This window comes from Oncorhynchus kisutch, linkage group LG9 (assembly GCF_002021735.2).
Source record: "Oncorhynchus kisutch isolate 150728-3 linkage group LG9, Okis_V2, whole genome shotgun sequence".
Taxonomy (NCBI): Eukaryota; Metazoa; Chordata; class Actinopteri; order Salmoniformes; family Salmonidae; genus Oncorhynchus; species Oncorhynchus kisutch.
In genome coordinates this window covers 32,616,571-32,639,682 of record NC_034182.2, presented here as the reverse complement: position 1 = coordinate 32,639,682, position 23,112 = coordinate 32,616,571, and the positions used below count along the sequence as shown (strand labels likewise).

At 44.3% G+C, this 23,112-nt stretch overlaps 1 protein-coding gene across 1 annotated transcript in view; it reads right to left on the bottom strand.

Moving 5' to 3' along the window:
* The window catches only part of LOC109897068 (regulator of G-protein signaling 12), an 80,094-nt gene that overhangs the window by 13,345 nt on the left and 43,637 nt on the right, over positions 1 to 23,112 (bottom strand). Inside the window, exons 4-12 of the mRNA XM_020491589.2 lie at positions 14,359 to 14,380; positions 12,429 to 12,601; positions 11,332 to 11,424; positions 10,216 to 10,359; positions 9,636 to 9,815; positions 9,127 to 9,280; positions 8,238 to 8,335; positions 7,262 to 7,459; positions 1,105 to 1,178 (exon numbers count right to left, since the gene is read on the bottom strand). Coding sequence (XP_020347178.1) covers positions 1,105 to 1,178; positions 7,262 to 7,459; positions 8,238 to 8,335; positions 9,127 to 9,280; positions 9,636 to 9,815; positions 10,216 to 10,359; positions 11,332 to 11,424; positions 12,429 to 12,601; positions 14,359 to 14,380 — 1,136 coding nt within the window. The remainder of the gene's footprint in view (positions 1 to 1,104; positions 1,179 to 7,261; positions 7,460 to 8,237; positions 8,336 to 9,126; positions 9,281 to 9,635; positions 9,816 to 10,215; positions 10,360 to 11,331; positions 11,425 to 12,428; positions 12,602 to 14,358; positions 14,381 to 23,112) is intronic.

The window sequence follows — 23,112 nt, the reverse complement described above, 5'->3', positions numbered from 1 at the left end:
TGGAGTTGGTCCCCCTTTGCTGCTATAACAGCCTCCACTCTTCTGGGAAGGCTTTCACTAGATGTTGGAACATTGGTGCATTGGTGTTGGTGTTAATTGGTGAACATTGGTTTTCAATGGGGTTGAGGTCAGGTCTCTGTGCAGGCCAGTTAAGTTCTTCCACACCAATCTCGACAAACCATTTCTGTATGACCTCGCTTTGTGCACATGGGCATTGTCATGCTGAAACAGGAAAGGGCCTTCCAAGTTGCCACCAAGTTGGAAGCACAAAATTGTCTATAATGTCATTGAATGCTGAATCGTTAAGATTTGCCTTCACTGGAACTAAGGGCCTTGCCCGAACCATGAAAAACAGCCTCAGACCATTATTCCTCTACCAAACATTACAGTTGGCAAAATGCGTTTGGGCAGGTAGCGTTCTCCTGGCATCTGCCAAACCCAGATTAATCCGTCGGACAGCCAGGTGATGAAGCATGATTCATCACTCCAGAGAACGCGTTTCCTCGCACTTCCAGTCCAATGGCGGCGAGATTTACACCACTTCAGCCGATGCTTGGTATGGCGCAGTGTGATCTTAGGCTTGTGTGTGGCTGCTCGGCCATGGAAACCCATTTCATGAAGCTCCAGAGGAACAGTTTTTGTGCTGATGTTGCCTCCAGAGGCAGTTTGGAACTCGGCAGTGAGTGTTGCAAGCGAGGACTGACGATTTTTACGAGCTACACACTTCAGCACTCGGCGGTCCCGTTCTGTGAGCTTGTGTGGCCTACCATTTCACTGCTGAGCTGCTGTTGCTCCTAGACATTTCCACTTCACAATAACAGCACTTACAGTTGACCGAGGCAGCTCTTTCAGGGCAGAAATTGGACGAACTGACTTGTTGGAAAGGTGGCATCCTATGACGGTGCCACGTTGAAAGTCACTGAGCTCTTCCGTACGGGCAATTCTACTGCCAATGTTTGTCTATGGAGAATGCATAGCTGTGTGCTCGATTTTATACACATGTCAGCAACAGGTGTGGCTGAAATAGTCAAATCCACTCATTTGAATGGTTGTCCACATACTTTTTTGCCATGTAGTGTATACAGTAGATGCATCTGCTATTACCTGAAAAGGGTGCGCTTTTCCATCCTGAGTTCCCGTGAGCTGAGGGTCATGCAATCTTGGTCCAGCACTAAAGGCTAAACAAAATGAAAACAACATGAAAAACTACTCATAATGCCATGAAGCAATGCCTAACCAATATAATGATAATAATATATATGACATTTAGCAGACGCTTTTATCCAAAAAGCCATTTATCACGGCTCCATTTCTTCACTGCACGGAACCTTTTAAGTGTACGTGTTTCCGCACGGAACCTTTTCAGCGCAGAACCCAACATGGAACACAGCTACAGTTTTTTTGGCGTTTTAGCTAAATCGCTGAAGACTGTGTGCCTCTAGCCCAAATCATGTATTACATTTAAAAAAAAAAAAAATGTACCTTTATTTTTCTAGGCAAGTCAGTTAAGAACAAATTCTTATTTTCAGTGACGGCCTACCGGGAAACAGTGGGTTAACTGCCTTGTTCAGGGGCAGAGTGGTAACGCGGGTGCAAGCAGTTGCTCCCGACGCCACTTGGGTAGACCACCAAGAGGCTCTTGCTGCCAAGAGAATGCCTGACAGCTTGAAAGATGTTTTGGACACCACAGTGAAAATTGTTAACTTTGTTAAAGCAAGGCCCCTGAACTGTTGTGTATTTTCTGCACTATGCAATGATATGGGCAGCAACCGTGTAACACTTTTACAACATACAGAAGTGCGCTGGTTATCAAGGGGCAATGTATTGACAAGTTTTTTTTCAATTGAGAGTTTTCTTTACTGACCATAATTTTGACTTGTCTGACCGCTTGCATGATGATGAGTTTCTCACACGACTGGCCTATCTGGGTGATGTTTTTTCTCGCCTGAATGACCTGAATCTAGGATTACAGGGAAATTCTGCAACTATATTCAATGTGCGTGACAAAATTGAGGCTATGATTAAGAAGTTGGAGCTCTTCTCTCTCTGCATAAACAAGGACAACACACAGGTCTTTCCATCATTGTATGATTTTTTTGTGTGCAAATGAAGCTTACAGACAATGTCAAATGTGATATAGCGAAGCATCTGAGCAAGTTGGGTGCGCATTTACGCAGGTACTTTCCCGAAACTGATGACAAACAACTGGATTCTTATCCCTTTCATGCCCTGCCTCCAGTCCACTTACCGATATTTAATCAATCGAAATTGCAACAAGCGGTTCTGTGAAAATCTAATTTAATCAGAAGCCACTGCCCGATTTTTGGAGTATCCTGCCTAGGCAAATCGCACTGTTAAGACACTGATGCCCTCACTAGCATGAAAACTAAATACAGGCACAAACTGTGGGTGGAAAATTATTTAAGACTGAGACTCGCTATAATACAACCCATCCCTTCAAGCACACCCTTCTCATTAACCTGTGGTAAGTTATTCCCAATTTCCAATGAACAAATCAAGTTTTACATGTAAGGTGGCTAAATAAAGAGCAAAATTATTGATTATTATATTATTATTTGTGCTCTGGTCCTATAAGAGCTCTTTGTCACTTCCTACGAGACGGGTTGTGACCAAAACTCACACTCATTCTTATGTTTAATAAATGTATTGTATAGTGTGTGTGTGGCGGGCTTACAACTGTGGCAAAAAAACAACATTGGAGAGTGCGCTTACCGTGGTGGTAGAGGGGTATGCAGCTGGAGGTTGAATGTTTAAAGGGGTACGGGACTGTAAAAAGTTTGGGAACTGGGCTAGACCAATTATATCTTACACCAAAGACATCTTAAATCAGTTTTTTTGTATGTTTTTCTGCCGTGAGTAATATGTGGCAGGCTATTAGACTATCTATTGTATAATGGCACAATCATTATTTTAGTTCAGGTTTTTTTGCAGGCTCATACACTACCGTTCAAAAGTTTGGGGTCACTTATAAATGTCCTTGCTTTTGAAAGAAAAGCACATTTTTTGTCCATTAAAATAACATAAAATTGGTCAGAAACACAGTGTAGACATTGTTAATGTTGTAAATGACTATTGTAGCTGGAAACGGCAGGTTTTTTATGGAATATCTACATCGGTGTACAGAGGCCAATTATCAGCAACCATCACTCCTGTGTTCCAATGGCACGTTGTGTTAGCTAATCCAAGTTTATAATTTTAAAAGGCTAATTGATCATTAGAAAACCCTTTTGCAATTATGTTAGCACAGCTGAAAACTGTTGTCCTTATTAAAAAAGCAATAAAACTGGCCTTCTTTAGACTAGTTTAGTATCTGGAGCATCAGCATTTGTGGGATCGATTACAGGCTCAAAATGGCCAGGAACAAATAACTTTCTTCTGAAACTCGTCAGTCAATTCTTGTTCTGAGAAATGAAGGCTATTCCATGCGAGAAAATGCCAAGAAACTGAAGATCTCGTACAACGCTTTGTACTACTCCCTTCACAGAACAGAGCAAACTGACTCTAACCAGAATAGAAAGAGGAGTGGGAGGCCCCGGTGCACAACTGAGCAAGAGGACAAGTACATTAGAGTGTCTAGTTTGAGAAACAGACGCCTCACAAGTCCTCAACTGGCAGCTTGGTTAAATAGTACCCGCAAAACACCAGTCTCAACGTCAACAGTGAAGAGGCGACTCCAGGATGCTGTTCCTCTGACCAGTGTCTGTGTTTTTTCACCAATCTTAATCTTTTCTTTTTATTGGCCATTCTGAGATATGGCTTTTTCTTTGCAACTCTGCCTAGAAGGCCAGCATCTCACTGTCACGTTCACAGAAAATAAATAATTACCCACAACATTAGGTGGGAAAAATCCTGCCTAAGTATGATTCCCAATCAGAGACAACGATAGACAGCTGCCTCGGATTGAGAACCACACTCGGCCAAAAACAAAGAAATAGAAAACATAGAATGCCCACCGAAATCACACCCTGACCTAACCAAATAGAGAAATAAAACAGCCCACCCGGACCCAGGGGAGGTTCCGGGTGGGCATCTATCCTCGGTGGCGGCTCCAGTTCGGGACGTAGCCCCCACTCCGCATGCTGATCCCTCCACTTCCGTGGAACCGGACCATGGATCGTCGCCAGAGACTGCGGACCGTGGATTGTTGCCGGAGGAACCGGACCGTGGATCATCGCCGGAGGCTCCGGACTGCAGACCCCCGCTGGGTTACCGAGACTCCGGACTGCGGACCGTTGCTGGAGACTTCGGACTAGGGACCGTCGTTGGAAGCTCCGGACTGGAGACCGTCGCTGGAAGCTCCGGACTGGAGACAATCGCTGGAGGCTCCGGACTGGGGACCGTCGCTGGAGGCTCCGGACTGGGGACCAGGCTCCGTGCCCTGGATTTTCGCTGCCAGGCTCCGTGACCTGGATTTTCGCTGCAGGCTCCGGGCCAAGGATCAGCACTGGAGGCTTCGTGTCATGGATCATCACTACAGGCTCCAGGCCATGGATCATCACTGGAGGCTTCGTGCCATGGATCATCACTGGAGGCTTCGTGCCATGGATTATCACTGGAGGCTCCAGGCCATGGATTATCACTGGAGGCTTCGTGCCATGGATCATGACTACTGGCTCCGGGCCATGGATCATCACTGGAAGCTTCGTGCCATGGATCATCACTAGAGGCTTCGTACATGGAGCCAGAACAGGTCTCACTGGACTGAGATGTACTGTAAGACTGGTGCATGGAGATGCCACAGGGCTTGACAGGCTGAGACATACAGGAGGCCTTGTACGTGGAACCGGAACAGGTCTTGGGGATTGGGGAGGCGCACTGGAGGTCTCGAGCGTAGAGCTGGCTCAACCCGTCCTGGCTGGATGCTTACTTTCGCCCGGCAAATGCGGGGCGCAGGCACAGGACGAATTGGGCTGTGAAGCGCATCACCGCATAACACAGTGCCTGACCAGTCACACGCTCCCCACGGTAAGCACGGGGAGTTGGCTCAGGTCTAAACCCTGACTCTGCCAATCTCCCCATGTGCCGATCCCAATTTTTTTTTTGGAGCTGCCTCTCGGGCTTCCGTTGTTGATTAAACTCCTCGTATCATCGCCATTCCGCTCTCGCTGCCTCCATCTGCTCCCTTGGACGGCGATACTCTCCGGCCCTTGTCCAGGGTCCTTCTCCATCCAGGATTTCTTCCCATGTCCACTACTCCTGGCCACGCTGCTTGGTCCGTTTTTGGTGGGTAATTCTGTCATGTTCACGGTCTTCAAACTCCCTGTCATAGATAATTCCACATCTATTAATAAATTGAAACTTAGATAAACAGAAACCGAACGTGAAGCAACACAAACACACACAGAAAATAAATAATCACCCACAGCATTAGGTGGGAAAAAGGCTGCCTAAGTATGATTACAAATCAGAGACAACGATAGACAGCTGCCTCTGATTGGGAACCACACTCAGCCAAAAACAAAGAAATAGAAAACATAGAATGCCCACCCAAATCACACCCTGACCTAACCAAATAGAGAAATAAAACAGCTCTCAGGTCAGGGCGTGACACCCAGAGTCGTCCGTTCACTGTTTGTCACACCCTGATCTGTTTCACCTGTCCTTGTGATTGTCTCCACCCCTCTCCAGGTGTTGCCCATCTTCCCCATTATCCCCTGTCTATATATACCTGTGTTCTCTGTTTGTCCGTTGCCAGTTCGTCTTGTTTGTTCAAGTCAACCGGTGTTTTGTATCTCAGCTCCTGCTTTTTCCAGTCTCTTTTCTCTCGCCCTCCTGGTTATGACCCTTGCCTGTCCTGACTCCGAGCCCGCCTGCCTGATCACTCTGCCTGCCCCTGACCCTGCCGGCCTGTACCTTTGCCCCCCTTTGGGTTACCGACCTCTGCCTTGCCCTGACCCCGAGCCTGCCTGCCACCCGGTACCGTTGCCCCACCTCTGGTTTACTGACCCCTGCCTGCCTTGACCAGTCTATTGCCTGCCTCTGTTTGGAATATTGAACTATTGTTTATTCGATGTGGTCTGCATCTGGGTATTACCTTCATATGTGATACTGTTGGCGTTTGAGACTGGTGTTTTGCGAGTACTATTTAATGAAGCTGACCGTTGAGGACTTGTGAGGCGTCTGTTTCTCAAACTAGACACTCTAATGTACTTGTCCTCTTCCTCAGTTGTGCACCGGGGCCTAACACTCATCTTTCTATTCTGATTAGAGAACGTTTGCTCTGTTCTGTGAAGGGAGTTGTACACGGCGTTGTATGAGATCTTCAGTTTCTTGGCAATTTCTCACATGGAATGGCCTTTATTTCTCAGAACAAGAATAGACTGACGAATTTCGGAAAAAAGGTATTTGTTTCTGGCCATTTTGAGCCTGTAAAGAAGGCAAGAAGGCCAGAAGGAGTTTTCTAATGATCAATAAGCCTTTTAAAATGATAAACTTGGATTAGCTAACACAACGTGCCATTGGAACACAGGAGTGATGGTTGCTGATAATGGACCTCTGTACCCCTATGTAGATACTCCAGCTACAATAGTCATTTACAACATTAACAACATCTACACTGTATTTTTGGTCAATGTTATTTTAATGGACAATTTTTTTTGCTTTTCTTTCAAAAACAAGGACATTTCTAAGTGACCCCAAACTTTTGAACGGTAGTGCATATAGGTCTATGCTATGCATCAGCTCTAATATGCATATGGGTGTTTTGAATGAATCATCACCTTAGAAAGCGCTGTCCATTTCGTTGTATTAGGCTTTGAAACAACATCCACAAGGACCATATTTTACACTCAATTTCAACCTGTTGTTGAACCTCTTTCTTCAACTTGATCAATCACAGTGAGGTGAGTTTTAAAAGCACAATACTGTTTTGATGATAAGTATTTGATGTGAATTTCAATTGTGTTTGCATTGATGTCAGAGTGGTTAGAGGGACAATAGAGCCCTGAGTTCCAGGCCACGTGGAATTTTATCGATGTCATGACTCATAACTGCCAGTGTGGCGGTAATATGGTCACTGCAACGACCCTACCAGTAACGCCAAGCACTGCTTTTTAAATGGAAAAATCTTTCTTTAGGGCCAAATTTTAGCAAATTCACGATTAATAATGCCATTAACTCGATTCATTATTTTAATCGTTTGACAGCCCAACTTAATACATCAATGAATCTGGATAATGTCACTCTAAATCCACATTGAGATGCACAGTAACTGTGCTCAGAATCAGTGTGCTTCCCTCACCTTCTCTCCTCCCACCAGGAAGAGGTCGACAGCAACCATATTGATGCAGAGTTTCTGACAGAGGACCCGGAGCACCTCCCTGATGGTGGCTCCCGGCCGCAGGGTCACAGAGGAGCACGAGCCATCCGGCAAGGTCACATTGCAGTGCTTGGTGGAGGACACCCTGTCCCACACCGGCACTGAGTGACGATTGTCCCCCTACACAGGACAAACCATAGTCAGAGATAGAACTCCATAGAAGCAAGAGAGAGGACCAAGAGTTAAAAACAGCAACAATGTCTCTATGTCTTGTATTGTATGTAGTGTTTAATGTTCGTCCTGTCTGCAAACCAAATTTCCTTATGGGGTAAAAGAAAACTACATTGAACGTCTGAACCTTTAAATGAACCCCCATTAAGTCGGTCATGCCCTGACCTTAGTTTTCTATGTTTTATGTATTATTTTGGTCAGGTCAGGGTGTGACGAGGGTGGGTATGCTTGTTTGTCCTGTCTAGTTTTTTTTGTATAACTAGGGGTGTTTGTTAGTTTAGGTTTATTATAGGTCTATGGTGGCCTGAATTGGTTCCCAATCAGAGATAGCTGTTTATCGTTGTCTCTGATTGGGGATCCTATTTAGGTTGTCATTTTCCATTTTGGTTTTGTGGGTTATTGTCTATGTGTAGTTGCCTGTCAGCACTAGTGTTATATAGCGTCACGTTAGTTTGTTTAGTGTTTTTCCTTCATTAAAAGAAGAATGTATGCTTATCACCCTGCGCCTTGGTCTCATCGTTATGACGAACGTGACGAAGTCATATGTTTCATATAACACCTGTCATAACCATTTTGACAGCGGCATACCCAAGCCAAGAGGACTTTCAGGCAACATGCCACAAAACTAAACAGAGTCGTGATCTGTATAATGTCTGCTTCTACTACAGAGCTATCTTGGTTCAGTGTTGCCATGGTGACCTGGCCTGGCCGTGCATGCGGATGTTACCTCGATCTTGCCCGCTGAACAGGAAGTGGCCAGCTCCAGACTGGCACCTGAGGACAAGGAGCCCTGTGATTCCCTCCGACCGTTGCTGCTCCAGGAATCTACCCAACACAGGAAGGCCAGGGAGGTCAGAGGTCACAGTTAGGAATTCATTCCACATATACACAGAAAACGTATTGCGATTATTTTTTCCATGCAAAAAATGAGAACAAGAAGCAGACAAAACTATTTGTTCATTTAAAAACCAACTGTATGTACAATATTGTGTGCTATAGCTCGGGAAATAAATACATGTGACTCTGGATGACAACATAATGATGTTTGTTTCCAACATTAGGTCTGTTTACCTTTGTGGGGTTTTTTCGCTGCCACGATACAAACTAGTAGCGCAATACTGGTATCATCCCATCCCTACTTACTATCCATGCATCATCACAACACAGCTACACATAAGACAAGCTACTATCCATGCTTCATCACAACACAGCTACACATAAAAGACAAGCTACTATCCATGCATCATCACAACACAGCTACACATAAGACAAGCTACTATCCATGCATCATCACAACACAGCTACACATAAAAGACAAGCATCAACAGAACTACATATAAAAGACAAGCTACTATCAAGGGAAAACATTTGTGTAACATCGCCAATGACATAAATCAGATTAAGCTCAAAGCGCCATTTGAAATGCTGCTTCAGGAGTTTATAGCATGCAGTGCAATGCTGTGTATTGCCTGACCAAAGAACATAATGCATGCCAGAAAGCTTCATGTCAATATTGAAACCATACACAAGAAGTTCCCTCACAGGAAAAAAACGTTATTTGAATTGAATACATAAGATTAACTCCTTGTGACATTCTATGACTGAGAATTGCTGACCGAGGTTGATTTCTCCAATGTCCTTTTTCTTGGGTCCCTTTCCGAAGCTCCGGTTCCGGGACCAAGAAAAGAAGGTGCCCCGTTTCTTATGCTCATCATGCTCGTCTCCAGGGTCCTCATTAAGTGACCTTCCTGACCTCTGCTTCCTTGCCTCCTATTGGTCAACAAAACAACTAGGTCAAACAACATGTCTAACACCTGGGTTGTATACATTAGTGCACAACGTAGCAAACCGTTTTGCTATTGAAAACATTTAGGGGAAAAAGGAAATTGCAATGGAAAATTTGTTTCTTATTGGACAAGTTCAGGTAGTCCCCTTTGGTCTGTTTTCTTCCATTTGGTATCTAGTGAATATGACCCTGATGTTTTGAAGGTTAACAAACACCTATACTGGCTACAACACAAAATGTGCATCCCACAGGCGAATGACACAAACATCTGCGATGGTTACTAAGACAATAGCAGATACTATTTTGGCTGTTAAGGTTACTTTAGTACAAGGCGAGTACCTTAATGGGCGTGGAGAGGGAGAGGGAGGAGCTGGCGCTGTGCTTGGAGGGGGCAGGGCTACAAGGGATCTGGTAGGGGTCAGGTAAAGGTCGTCCCTCCACCTCGGCCAGCATGCACTGCTGATACAGGCCAGACTTGAGGAACCTGGAGTAGCTGTCAAACTTCATCAGGTTGAAGATCTACAGACAAAATGGGGAAAGAAAAGGGACTGGTGTTACAAAGGGTCACAATCAGTTATGACATGTGTTATGACATATGTGGTAATAGCTATGATTAAGTCATGTTTGTAACAACATTGGACAGATCTACACTGACGTTGTACAGGCCTGTGAGTTTGTGGGGGGGGGGGGGGTGTTTGCCAGTTTGTGTTTGACCTTGGTAAAGCACAATAGCCATTTTGGAAACAGTCAGATGACACTGAATTAATAAAAAAAAATCGTTCCAGCAGTGCTGCCCCGGCAGTTGACACTGTGCTGCTCCCAGCCTTATGTGTGTGTGTATAAGGGAGGGTTGACAATAAAGTATGTTATTATTTATTCAACAACATAACATAGAGTAGTAGGCAGTTGGTCCTCTCACTTGTAATTGCTGAGCCTTGAACATGTTTGGACATGGGGAGGTGAGGACGTCGTCTGCCAGTTGGGCCTGACTATCGATGTTGACCGGCGTGGTGGCTTTACTGGACAGGAAGCTGTTGTAGATCTCCCCTGCCCTCTGGGATAGCTGGAGAGGAGTAAAATCTAGAATTGGCTTCCTATTTCGCAACAAGGCATCCTTCACTCATGCTGCCAAACATACCCTTGTAAAACTGACCATCCTACCAATCCTCGACTTTGGCGATGTCATTTACAAAATAGCCTCCAATACCCTACTCAACAAATTGGATGCAGTCTATCACAGTGCAATCCGTTTTGTCACCAAAGCCCCATATACTACCCACCATTGCGACCTGTACGCTCTCGTTGGCTGGCCCTCGCTTCATACTCGTCGCCAAACCCACTGGCTCCATGTCATCTACAAGACCCTGCTAGGTAAAGTCCCCCCTTATCTCAGCTCGCTGGTCACCATAGCATCTCCCACCTGTAGCACACGCTCCAGCAGGTATATCTCTCTAGTCACCCCCAAAACCAATTCTTGCTTTGGCCGCCTCTCCTTCCAGTTCTCTGCTGCCAATGACTGGAATTAATTACAAAAATCTCTGAAACTGGAAACACTTATCTCCCTCACTAGCTTTAAGCATCAACTGTCAGAGCAGCTCACAGAATACTGCACCTGTACATAGACCACCTATAATTTAGCCCAAACAACTACCTCTTTCCCAACTGTAATTAATTAATTAATTAATTTTGCTCCTTTGCACCCCATTATTTTTATTTCTACTTTGCACATTCTTCCATTGCAAAACTACCATTCCAGTGTTTTACATGCTATATTGTATTTACTTTGCCACCATGGCCTTTTTTGCCTTTACCTCCCTTCTCACCTCATTTGCTCACATTGTATATAGACTTGTTTATACTGTATTATTGACTGTATGTTTGTTTTACTCCATGTGTAACTCTGTCGTTGTATCTGTCGAACTGCTTTGCTTTATCTTGGCCAGGTCGCAATTGTAAATGAGAACTTGTTCTCAACTCGCCTACCTGGTTAAATAAAGGTGAAATAAAAATAAAATAAAACAAGGAAGAACCTTACCTGCTTTTTGTCCGTTGCAGGTATATGACTGAAGTATTCGCAGCCCTGCCAGAACAAGATATTCTCCTCACTGAATTCCTTCTTGAGGAATTCCTGTGGAGACACAAACAACAGCTTTATCATACCTGCAGTAAGCCTGGAGTGTCCGGGTCCAGTGTTGATTGGCTATTGATGGATTCTGGGTTCTAACGCCTAAACTTGAAATAGGGTTAATTATCAGGTATCCTATTGAAATATTGAGTGCTATGGTTTAGATGGTCTACACCAGAAGTGGATGGTTATCTTTTGGAGGAAGGTGGGTGCAATTAAGCTTGGAATGTACTGAGTGTAGGGAAAACGATCATATGTGGCAGGCATTGATCAGGTGAATGGATTAGTGATGAAGGGGGTTTAGGTCAGGTCACGTTAAGGGAGAAGGAAAAGTTTATTGCCTGTATCACTTAGTTTCCTGCCTAGCAATAAAGATACAATGTTTAGCGAGAAGGAAGAGACTCCATCCAAAGTGGGGTACATATACCACCACTATTGTAAACATGTTTTTGTCGGTTCAGCTGTTCGATCCTTTGGGAAGAATAAACTTAGTTTAAGCTTTCATAGTGTCCGTCGAGTTCTTACTCTGATAATTAGAACCTAACACTATATAGTTGACTATTGCTTCTATTCCATAAGAAGAGAATGGTGTAACGCCTTCAAACTCAACTCTGGACCTCGAAGTCAGTTCCACTGCACCCTCTAATCAGAAACCGATTTAGACCTGGGATACCAGGTGGCGGAAATGAATTATCAGGTAGAACAAAAAACCAGCAGGCACCGGACCTCGTAGGGTAAGAGTTGAATACCCCTGTATGTCTGAGGTAGCTTCACATAGATTTCATCATACAGAATGGAGAATGAGATAGAACTGTAACATCACGTAACATGCAAACGAAAACATAATTTTGGACGAGTATAGATTTCATATAACAGAATAGAGAATGAGGAAGATAATGGACTGTTGAGTTTGTTGGGTTTCAGATCACATAACTAAACTAACAGTGAACTAAAATGATGTGAACTAAAATAAAACTCAATTTCCCAGAGTTCTTTACAGTACATACTGAGAAGTAGCGGACGCCAATGGGGTCCTGGAGCAGGCGCTCGAAGCAGGCGGCCCAGCTGGCCACCCGGCGCTCTGACAGCCTCCTGTGGCTGCCGGCGCCGGGCAGACTGCCATTGCTGTTCAGACTGCTCTGGCTGCAGCAGCCCTGGAGCTGCACACCACCACCATGGTCTGGAGAGAGAGGAAAATGGTAGGGAAAGTGGTTAGGGGACAACGGGGGTAGGGACCAGAACTGTTCTGACAGTGACTGTTCTGACAACAACAGCCTTAAAGCTGCACCATAGTCTACAGCAGAGAAAAGTTCATTCAGGGACTCAATTCTAAGCTAGTTCAAAGAGAGGGAAGAAAATGCTATTAGTCCAAAACCACTCAAAAGAAGGGAATAGCTTGGGAACTGTGGAATCTAGAGAAAGAAGCCTATTTTAACAAGTACTTCCAATGACTCAGTTAGTGCCTGCTATCATGGCGGCAGATGCCCATTTCAAAGTCCCACCAACCAGAAAGCAAAATATCAAAAACACAAAAAGGAAGACAGTAAGGTCTGTTACCAAAATGCTCTTGAATGGTCAATGTCAGGCAAGAGAAGTGTTCACGATCTGCCAATGCTTACGGAATTGAGGAATTTTAAGCCTCTGTTGGGAGCTTTCTGAAAACACTACACAGATGAATCCATAGCCTCCAGCATCAGGGTATCTGATCACTGATAAGCAGGCACAAGCACAGGACAAATAATAATTACATGTAGCCTCTAAATGCTATTGCAAATATTACATGACAACTTGGACACTGAATCATGACTGTTCGTGACTGACTACCTTACAATGTTGTGAGTAATGCCTCGGGATACAGTCTAACTATAGAAGCTCATGCTTTTGTTAGCCAACTCGCCCAGCTGAATCAGTAGGTGTCAGCAGAGTTGTAAAGGCATAAAACAAGCTGGTTTTTACAAGCCCTCACATCTCCCATTAAAAGACACAAGATATGTATTCCATTTTCTATTACCCAAATCAATTTGTCCCAGACATTTGTTTATAATTTAATTTCAAAACTCTGCCAATTGACCTCAGTGACGTGATATTTGGTTTGGAGTTGACACGATATTTGGTATTTGGTTTGGAATCTTGAGTTTGCCAGCAGAGAGCAAATATGGGGCCTGTGTTGCTTTATAATGGGATGGTTTTCTGGATAAATAGCATAGAGTTTCTTCGCCACATGCTCATTGAAAGAGCTAAGCAGCTCCTCCAAAACCACAGCGCCATCGAACATGGCGTTCAGCAAACATTATTAAACGTCTGTGAAAGGGTAAACCAACAGCAAACACACAATCCCAAACCCTATCCTAAAACAGTGTTTCCCAACACCAGTCCTCCAGTGTCCCGAACTTCACACATTTTTTGTTGCAGCCCCAGACAAGCCCACCTGATTCAACTAATCATCGAGCCCTCAATAAGTGGAATCAGGTGAGTTTGTCTGGGGCCACAACAAAAACGTGTGCTGGTTGGAATACTCGAGGAGTTGGGAAACCCTGTCGTAAAACCCCTGCACAAGAGCCTTTTGTTGAGGTCGTAAATAAATAGGTTGACATCATATTCTGTGAGCCTGTTTAATTCAATAACCTCAGAGCTGCGTGTTGTGGAGAGCTTAATAAACACACAATAAAAAGCAAACATACAGGAAACGGAGAAAGACACTTTCAAGAAAAAGGCACACAAAAAGTGACTTTTATTGTTCAACAAAAAGGTCCATGGAGGGACAAAACGCCCCATTTGGCCCATGCTTGTTTTGGAACACTTTTGTTGAACTCAACTTAAAGCTTATTACTTAGCCTAGTACATACAGGTGCAGGAAGCAAAAATATGTGCTGTGTTCTGTCATCACAGATAAAGTGAATGTAAGAACAAGTGTAATGAAAAGAGAAATGTACTCACCACCTTCTGAGGAAGCAGCCGACTGAAAGACAACAAAAAGAGACATGAGTGAGAAGATGCCGTCATGACCTCCTCCTGCTCCGAGGCAAGGGACCACTGGAGCCTGAGCACAGAATGTCTCTCTCAGTGTGTGTGTGTGTGTGTGTGTGTGTGTGTGTGTGTGTGTGTGTGTGTGTGTGTGTGTGTGGCTATTAATGTGGGATGTGGGTGGATCCAGCCCAGGGCCTCTGCCACACACACACACAGCTGTTCACACCTCAAGAATGGGTCCCACTTCTCACCACACACACACTCACTACCTATGACTCACATGCTTTGGACACACAAAAACACACTCGGGGCACATGAACATGTTCGGAGATGCACACTCTCTCTCACACACACACACACACACACACGCAAACTCACACACACACACACACACACACACACACACACACACACACACACACACACACACACACACACACACACACACACACACACACACACACACACACACACACACACACAGACAAGTCTGGTCAGGTCTAGTCTGGTCAGACTAGAAGTCATCATGAGGAGCCACTTAAGCTGCCGTTGCTTGCACTAATAGGCCACTTTTCACATGCTAATTCTGGGGCTGAGTGGGCAATGAAAGTCTGTACAAGACTAGAAGCCATAGAGTGATCAGCAATTCTGACAAGCATCTTTGGAAAGAGAAAAAAATAATAATCACAAAGCCCAGGTGTAACCATTATGCCGATTCTGTTGCAAAACGTTTTGTCTGTTTACTCCAAACGGAAAATGCATGCAAGAGTTTCTATTGGACAAATTCAAGTAGGTCCCTCCCTGTTTGTTTCCGTCTGGTTCTTAAACAGTAAACGGTTTCCGTAATGAATACACCCTCGTGGAATTTCATTACTGGCATATTTATTAGCGAAATGGTCTCTTCTCTTCACAAGAATAGGTTGATTTTATGCAGCAGCTACAAATGTTTACTTAGCAAACAATTTGAAGACATTGCTGGTGAGAGAATGGCAGAAAACCAGGGATATCTGTTGGTTTAGTAAGGCTAAAATAAAGGTTTACAGCTGAAAGGCAAATATTTTCAAATGCAGCAGAAGAAATGAGTAGAGCATCGTTCAGCTTTGTCCAAGAACACACTATTAATCAGTGTGTTGGAGGATTCATTTAGAAAGAGAGACTGATTCCCTACGAGGTTATGAGAAGCCACTTCAGTGTGAACATGCTGGTAGATACAGTCACCTCCAAAATGATTGGCACCCTTGGTAAAGATGAGCAAAAAATACTCTATATAATAAATTATACAAATACTGAGCTGTATTGTACGCTCAAAACAATTGATAAATTCAATATTTCATAATAATACAATTGCTCAGTGAAAGAGATTTTGTTTAACAAGTCATTTCAAAATATCTCTAAAAGGGATAACGATGCAGCCTTTTTCTAAAATGTAAACATTTGATTGGAGAACACATTGGGAGGGATCTTTGACCATTCCCCCATACAGAATCTTTCCAGGTCCTTGATATCCGTTGTTTGCTCTTATGGACTGCCCTCTTCAATTCAAATCACTACGGTTTAAGTCCGGAGACTTAACAAGGCCCCCAGGCCATTGCAAAATGTTGTACTTGGGGTTATTGTCTTGCTGGCCAAGTTTCAGCCTCCTGCCAGAGGCAACCAAGTTTTTGGCTAAATTGTCCTGTTCATTGGTAAAGTTCATGATGCCGTTGACCTTTAACAAGGGCCCCAGGACCAGTGGAAGCAAATAGCCCCATAACATCAAAGATCCACCACCATATTTTACCATAGGTACAAGGTACTTTTCTGTCCACTGGATATGTCTAGACAAGGCACTTCCAACCAGGCTAATGCTTGAGATAAATCATATAGATGGCGCCCGGAAGAAATGGCAGTCGTCTTATGGGCGCCTAACCAATTGTGCTATTATGTGTTTTTTGTCACGTTATTTGTAACTTATTTTGTACATAATGTTTCTGCAACCGTATCTTACGGCAAAAAAGAGCTTCTGGACATCAGGACAGTGATCACTCACCTCGGATTAGACAAAGATCTTTTCTTCAACAAGCAGGACGCACAGGCTGTACTTCAGACACCTGACAAGGCCGAAATCCCCGTCATTGGCAAGCGAAAGAGACGCAGGTATAGAGGACACAGGGCGGGTGCCTCGTAAGGATGACCTCATCCCGTCAGTTGAGGATGCCTGGTCATTCTTTAAAAGTAACTTCCTCACCATTTTAGATAAGCATGCTCCGTTCAAAAAAATGCAGAACTAAGAACAGATACAGCCCTTGGTTCACCCCAGACCTGACTGCCCTCGACCAGCACAAAAACATCCTGTGGCGGACTGCAATAGCATCGAATAGTCCCCGTGATATGCAACTGTTCAGGGAAGTCCGGAACCAATACACGCAGTCAGTCAGGAAAGCTAAGGCCAGCTTCTTCAGGCAGAAGTTTGCATCCTGTAGCTCCAACTCCAAAAAGTTCTGGGACACTGTGAAGTCCATGAAGAACAAGAGCACCTCCTCCCAGCTGCCCACTGCACTGAGGCTAGGTAACACGGTCACCACTGATAAATCCATGATTATCGAAAACTTCAATAAGCATTTCTCAACGGCTGGCCATGCCTTCCGCCTGGCTACTTCAACCTCGGCCAACAGCTCCGCCTCCCCCGCAGCTCCTCGCCCAAGCCTCTCCAGGTTCTCCTTTACCCAAATCCAGATAGCAGATGTTCTGAAAGAGCTGCAAAACCTGGACCCGTACAAATCAGCTGGGCTTGACAATCTGGACCCTCTATTTCTGAAACTATCTGCCACCATTGTCGCAACCCCTATTACCAGCCTGTTCAACCTCTCTTTCATCTTGTCTGAGATCCTTCTTATCTATATATTCTTATCGGCAGACTCAGTAGCCTCGGTTTTTCGGATGACTGCCTTGCCTGGTTCACCAATTACTTTGCAGACAGAGTTCAGTGTGTCAAATCGGAGGGCATGCTGTCCGGTCCTCTGGCAGTCTCTATGGGTGTGCCACAGGGTTCAATTCTCGGGCCGACTCTTTTCTCTGTGTATATCAATGATGTTGCTCTTGCTGCGGGCGATTCCCTGATCCACCTCTACGCAGACGACACCATTCTATATACTTTCGGCCCGTCTTTGGACACTGTGCTATCTAACCTCCAAACAAGCTTCAATGCCATACAACACTCCTTCTGTGGCCTCCAACTGCTCTTAAACGCTAGTAAAACCAAATGCATGCTTTTCAACCGGTCGCTGCCTGCACCTGCATGCCCGACTAGCATCACCACCCTGGATGGTTCCGACCTAGAATATGTGGACGTCTATAAGTACCTAGGTGTCTGGCTAGACTGCAAACTCTCCTTCCAGACTCATATCAAACATCTCCAATCGAAAATCAAATCAAGAGTCGGCTTTCTATTCCGCAACAAAGCCTCCTTCACTCACGCCGCCAAGCTTACCCTAGTAAAACTGACTATCCTACCGATCCTCGACTTCGGCGATGTCATCTACAAAATGGCTTCCAACACTCTACTCAGCAAACTGGATGCAGTCTATCACAGTGCCATTCGTTTTGTCACTAAAGCACCTTATACCACCCACCACTGCGACTTGTATGCTCTAGTCGGCTGGCCCTCGCTACATATTCGTCGCCAGACCCACTGGCTCCAGGTCATCTACAAGTCTATGCTAGGTAAAGCTCCGCCTTATCTCAGCTCACTGGTCACGATGGCAACACCCATCCGTAGCACGCGCTCCAGCAGGTGTATCTCACTGATCATCCCTAAAGCCAACACCTCATTTGGCCGCCTTTCGTTCCAGTACTCTGCTGCCTGTGACTGGAACGAATTGCAAAAATCGCTGAAGTTGGAGACTTTTATCTCCCTCACCAACTTCAAACATCAGCTATCTGAGCAGCTAACCGATCGCTGCAGCTGTACATAGTCTATTGGTAAATAGCCCACCCTTTTCACCTACCTCATCCCCATACTGTTTTTATTTATTTACTTTTCTGCTCTTCTGCACACCAATATCTCTACCTGTACATGACCATCTGATCATTTATCACTCCAGTGTTAATCTGCAAAATTGTAATTATTTGCCTACCTCCTCATGCCTTTTGCACACATTGTATATAGACCCCCCCTTTGTTTTCTACTGTGTTATTGACTTGTTAATTGTTTACTCCATGTGTAACTTTTGTTGTATGCTCACACTGCTTTGCTTTATCTTGGTCAGGTCGCAGTTGCAAATGAGAACTTGTTCTCAACTAGCTTACCTGGTTAAATAAAGGTGAAATAAATAAAAATAAATAAAAAAAGCATCCGCTGACGGCGAGTGGGAAATCTGTCCTTACCATCAATATTACTTGCCAACGTACAATATTTGGCCAATAAATTAGACGAGGTACGATCACTAATACCCTACCAACGGGTCATCAAAAACTGAATGACGACATGGAAAACATACGCAGCACGGTCTAGATAGAACAGCACACTCCAGTAAGACGAGAGGGGGCGGTCTGTGTATATTTGGAAACAACAGCTTGTGCACGAAATCTATGGAAGTCTCTAGATTTTGCTTGCGTATCTTATGATAAGCTGTAGACCACACTATTTGCCAAGAGAGTTTTCATACATTTTTTGTGGATGTTGATTTACCACCACAGATGGATGCTGGCACTAAGACCGCACTCAGTCAGCTGTATAAGGAAATAAGCAAACAGGAAACCACACACCCAGATGCGGCGCTCCTAGTGGCCAGGGACTTTAATGCAGGGAAACTTAAATCAGTTTTACCTCATTTATATTATCATGTTAAATGCGCAACCAGAGGGAAAAAAATCTAGATCACCTTTACTCCACACACAAAGACACGTACAAAGCTCTCCCTCGCCCTCCATTTGGAAAATCTGATCATAATTATATCCTCCTAATTCCTGTATACAAGCAAAAAATTAAAGCAGGAAGCACCAATGACTCGGTCTATAAAAAAAGTGGTCAGATGAAGCAGATGCTAAACTACAGGACTGTTTTGCTAGCACAGACTGGGAAAATGTTCTGGGATTCTTCCGATGGCATTGAGGAGTACACCTCATCAGTCACTGGCTTTAACAATAAGTGCATTGAGGATGTCATCCCCACAGTAACTGTACGTACATACCAAAACCAGAAGCCATGGATTACAGGCAACATTTGCATTGAGCTAAAGGGTAGAGCTGCCACTTTCAAGGTGTGGGACTCTAAACCTGGAAGCTTATAAGAAATCCTGCTATGCCCTCCGACGAACCATCAAACAGGCAACCCGCCAATACAGGACTAAGATTGAATCGTACTACACCGGCTCAGACGCACATTGGATGTGGCAGAGCCTGCAAACTATTACAGACTACAAAGGGAAGCACAGCCGCGAGCTGCCCAGTTACACGAGCCTACCAGATGAGCTAAATCACTTCTATGCTCGTTTTGAAGCAAGCAACACTGAGGCTTGCATGAGAGCATCAGCTGTTCTGAACTACTGTGTGATCACGCTCTCCGTAGCCAACGTGAGTAAGACCTTTAAACAGGTCAACATTCACAAGGTCGCTAGGATGTGTGATCAAAGCATGTGCTGACCAACTGGCAGGTGTCTTCACTGACATGTCCCTGATTGAGTCTGTAATACCAACATGCTTCAAGCAGACCACCATAGTCCCTGTGCCCAAGAACACTAATGTAACCTGCCTAAATGACTACGGACCCGTAGCACTCACGTCTGTAGCCATGAAGTGCATTGAAAGGCTGGTTATGGCTCACATTAACATCATTATCCGGGAATCCCTAGATCCACTCTAATTTGCATACCGCTCAAACAGATCCACAGATGATGCAATCTCTATTGCACTCCACACTGCCATCTCCCACTTGGACAAAAGAAACACCACGCGAAAATGCTATTCATTGACGATAGCTTAGCGTTCAACACCATAGTGCCCTCAAAGCTCATCACTAAGCTAAGGATCCTGGGACTAAACAACTCCCTCAGCAACTGGATCCTGAACTTCCTAACGGGCCGCCCCCAGGTGGTGAGGGTAGGTAGCAACACATCTGCCACGCTGATCCTCAACACTGGAGCCCCTCAGGGGTGCATGCTTCCGCTCCTGTACTCCCTGTTCACCAACGACTGCATGGCCAGGCATGACTCCAACACCATCATTAAATTTGCAGACGACACAACATTGGTGGGCCTGATCACCGACAATGACGAGACAGCCTATAGGGAGGAGTTCAGAGACCTGGCCGGATAGTGCCAGAAAAACAACCTATCCCTCAACATAATCAAGACAAAGGAGATGATTGTGGACTACAGGAAAAGGAGGACCAAGCACACCCCCGACAGGGCTGTAGTGGAGCAAGTTGAGAGCTTCAAGTTCCTTGGTGTCCACATCACCAACAAACTATCATGGTCCAAACACACCAAGACAGTCGTGAAGAGGGCACGACAAAACCTATTCCACCTCAGGAGACTGAAAAGATTTGGCATGGGTCCTCAGATCCTTAAAAGGTTCTACAGCTGCAACATCAAGAGCATCCTGACTAGTTGCATCACTGCCTGGTACGGCACCTGCTCGGCCTCCGACCGCAAGTCACTACAGAGGGTAGTGAGTACAGCGGTGTCAGAGGAAGGCCCTAACAATTGTCAAAGACCCCAGCCACCCAAGTCATAGACTGTTCTCTCTGCTACCGCATGGCTAGCGGTACTGGGGCGCCAAGTCTAGGACCAAAAGGCTTCTCAACAGCTTTTACCCCAAGCCATAAGACTCATGAACAGGTAATCAAATGGCTACCCATTGTGTATCACCACCCCCCCAGCATCCCCTCTTTTACGCTGCTTCTAGTCTCTGTTTATCATCTATGCATAGTCACTTTAACTATACATTCATGTACATATTACCTCAATTAGCCCGACTAACCGGTGACCCGGACATTGGCTACCCGGACTATTTGCATTGTCTCCCGCCACCCCCCACCTGCCAACACCCTCTTTTACGCTGCTGCTACTCTCTGTTTATCATCTATGCATAATCACTTTAACTATACCTACATGTACATATTACCTCAATTAGCCCAACTGACCATTGACTCTGTACTGGTACCACCTGTATATAGCCTCGCTACTGTTATTTTACAGTAAAAAAAAAAAAGTTTACTTATCTATTGTTTACCTAATACGTATTTTTTACTTAAAAAATGCACTGTTGGTTAGGGCCTGTAAGTAAAGCATTTCACTGTAAGGTCTACTACACCTGTTGTATTCGGCGCACGTGACAAATAAACTTTGATTTGATTTGATCATTTCGGGGACAGAAAAGTATTGCTATGCAAAATTAGCAAAGCTTAATAACAAGAGATAATTTAAATATATTTGTGGACCTACTATTGGTCACAGCTGGGAGAAGCAATTTATGCATCTAAAATAACATCATTCATTGATCAATGACTTGAGGAATATGACCAGACACATTTTGAACCCCCCCACTGACTGACTCAGTCTCAGAGTCAGTCAGTGGTAAATAATGTTGAACCATCTGAGGGTTAGGGATCACAGTCATGTGCACCCACTGTGGTCCATTCCATTTTGGGAGTGACGGTGACCATATTTAAATCTTGCAGGGTTTTCCCTCTCTCACAGAGGCGAAACAAAGGGCAGTTGCAAGAACCACAACATCTAGTCTTCACTCAACAACCACAAGGCTGCTGAACCAACCGTATACAGATGGGTCCTAAAAGCCACCTCTTGTGTGGTGGCTAGAACACATACAGCCAGGAGTCAAAGGGAAAGAAGATGAAGGGTTCAATAGAAAACAGAGAGGGGGTGGGGGGTGGAGAGAGCACCCACTCAACTGTTGCTTCAGTAGATCTGTCAGTTAAATGTACTAAAAGCACCACCTTTAAATACAGTAGTCGCCAGTAACCACATTTTATTCTAAACTACAGACAGCCATCATCTATGATATGACACACGTCTTGGTTAGTTTATAACTTTATAAAGTCCCTACTGAAACCATGCAATTGGGTCATTCTACGAAAGTGGTGGCTTTCCAGTCCGCCACATTAACCACGAGGAAAAACACATTAAAAACGTCAGATAATAACACAAAATATATGTTTTTGTTTTAATTGAAGTGTTTTTGTGTTAATAAAACATATGTAAGTCAGTTCTATTGCAAAAAAAAATGCTTTATATATCATAGCTTGTTCCTTGGGTCAGGAGTCGTGGTTAAGTGACATTTAGAGTTGAAAAAAAATTAAACATTACACACTTTAAATGTCATAATACAAAGGAAAGTATTATAGTTATTTAGTGGATTACTAAACTAAAATATGAACTAAATATTATAAATAATTTACAGGGAATACCTCTCAATTTCATGTCCTTCATGATACCCCATTATAAAAACCATCATAACAAAAACATGCAACATGCTTGCCAGCCTCTTACTGGGTCAAAGGTTCTTCGGAGGTGGGGCTGTTTTGAAAAGCACATGGTGAGTCTGCAATCTCTCTTCTATTAACAGTTTGATGATTAATTTGGTAATTTCATGTGAAGCCTTAAGATGTGTCACCGGTGTTCCACAGTTTACAGTAAAGGGAAAAGGGAATTTGATAAAAAATAATTGTGGTTTGAGCTACTATGTAGCTCATCTTTTCATTATCATGAAACTTTTCTCTTTGAT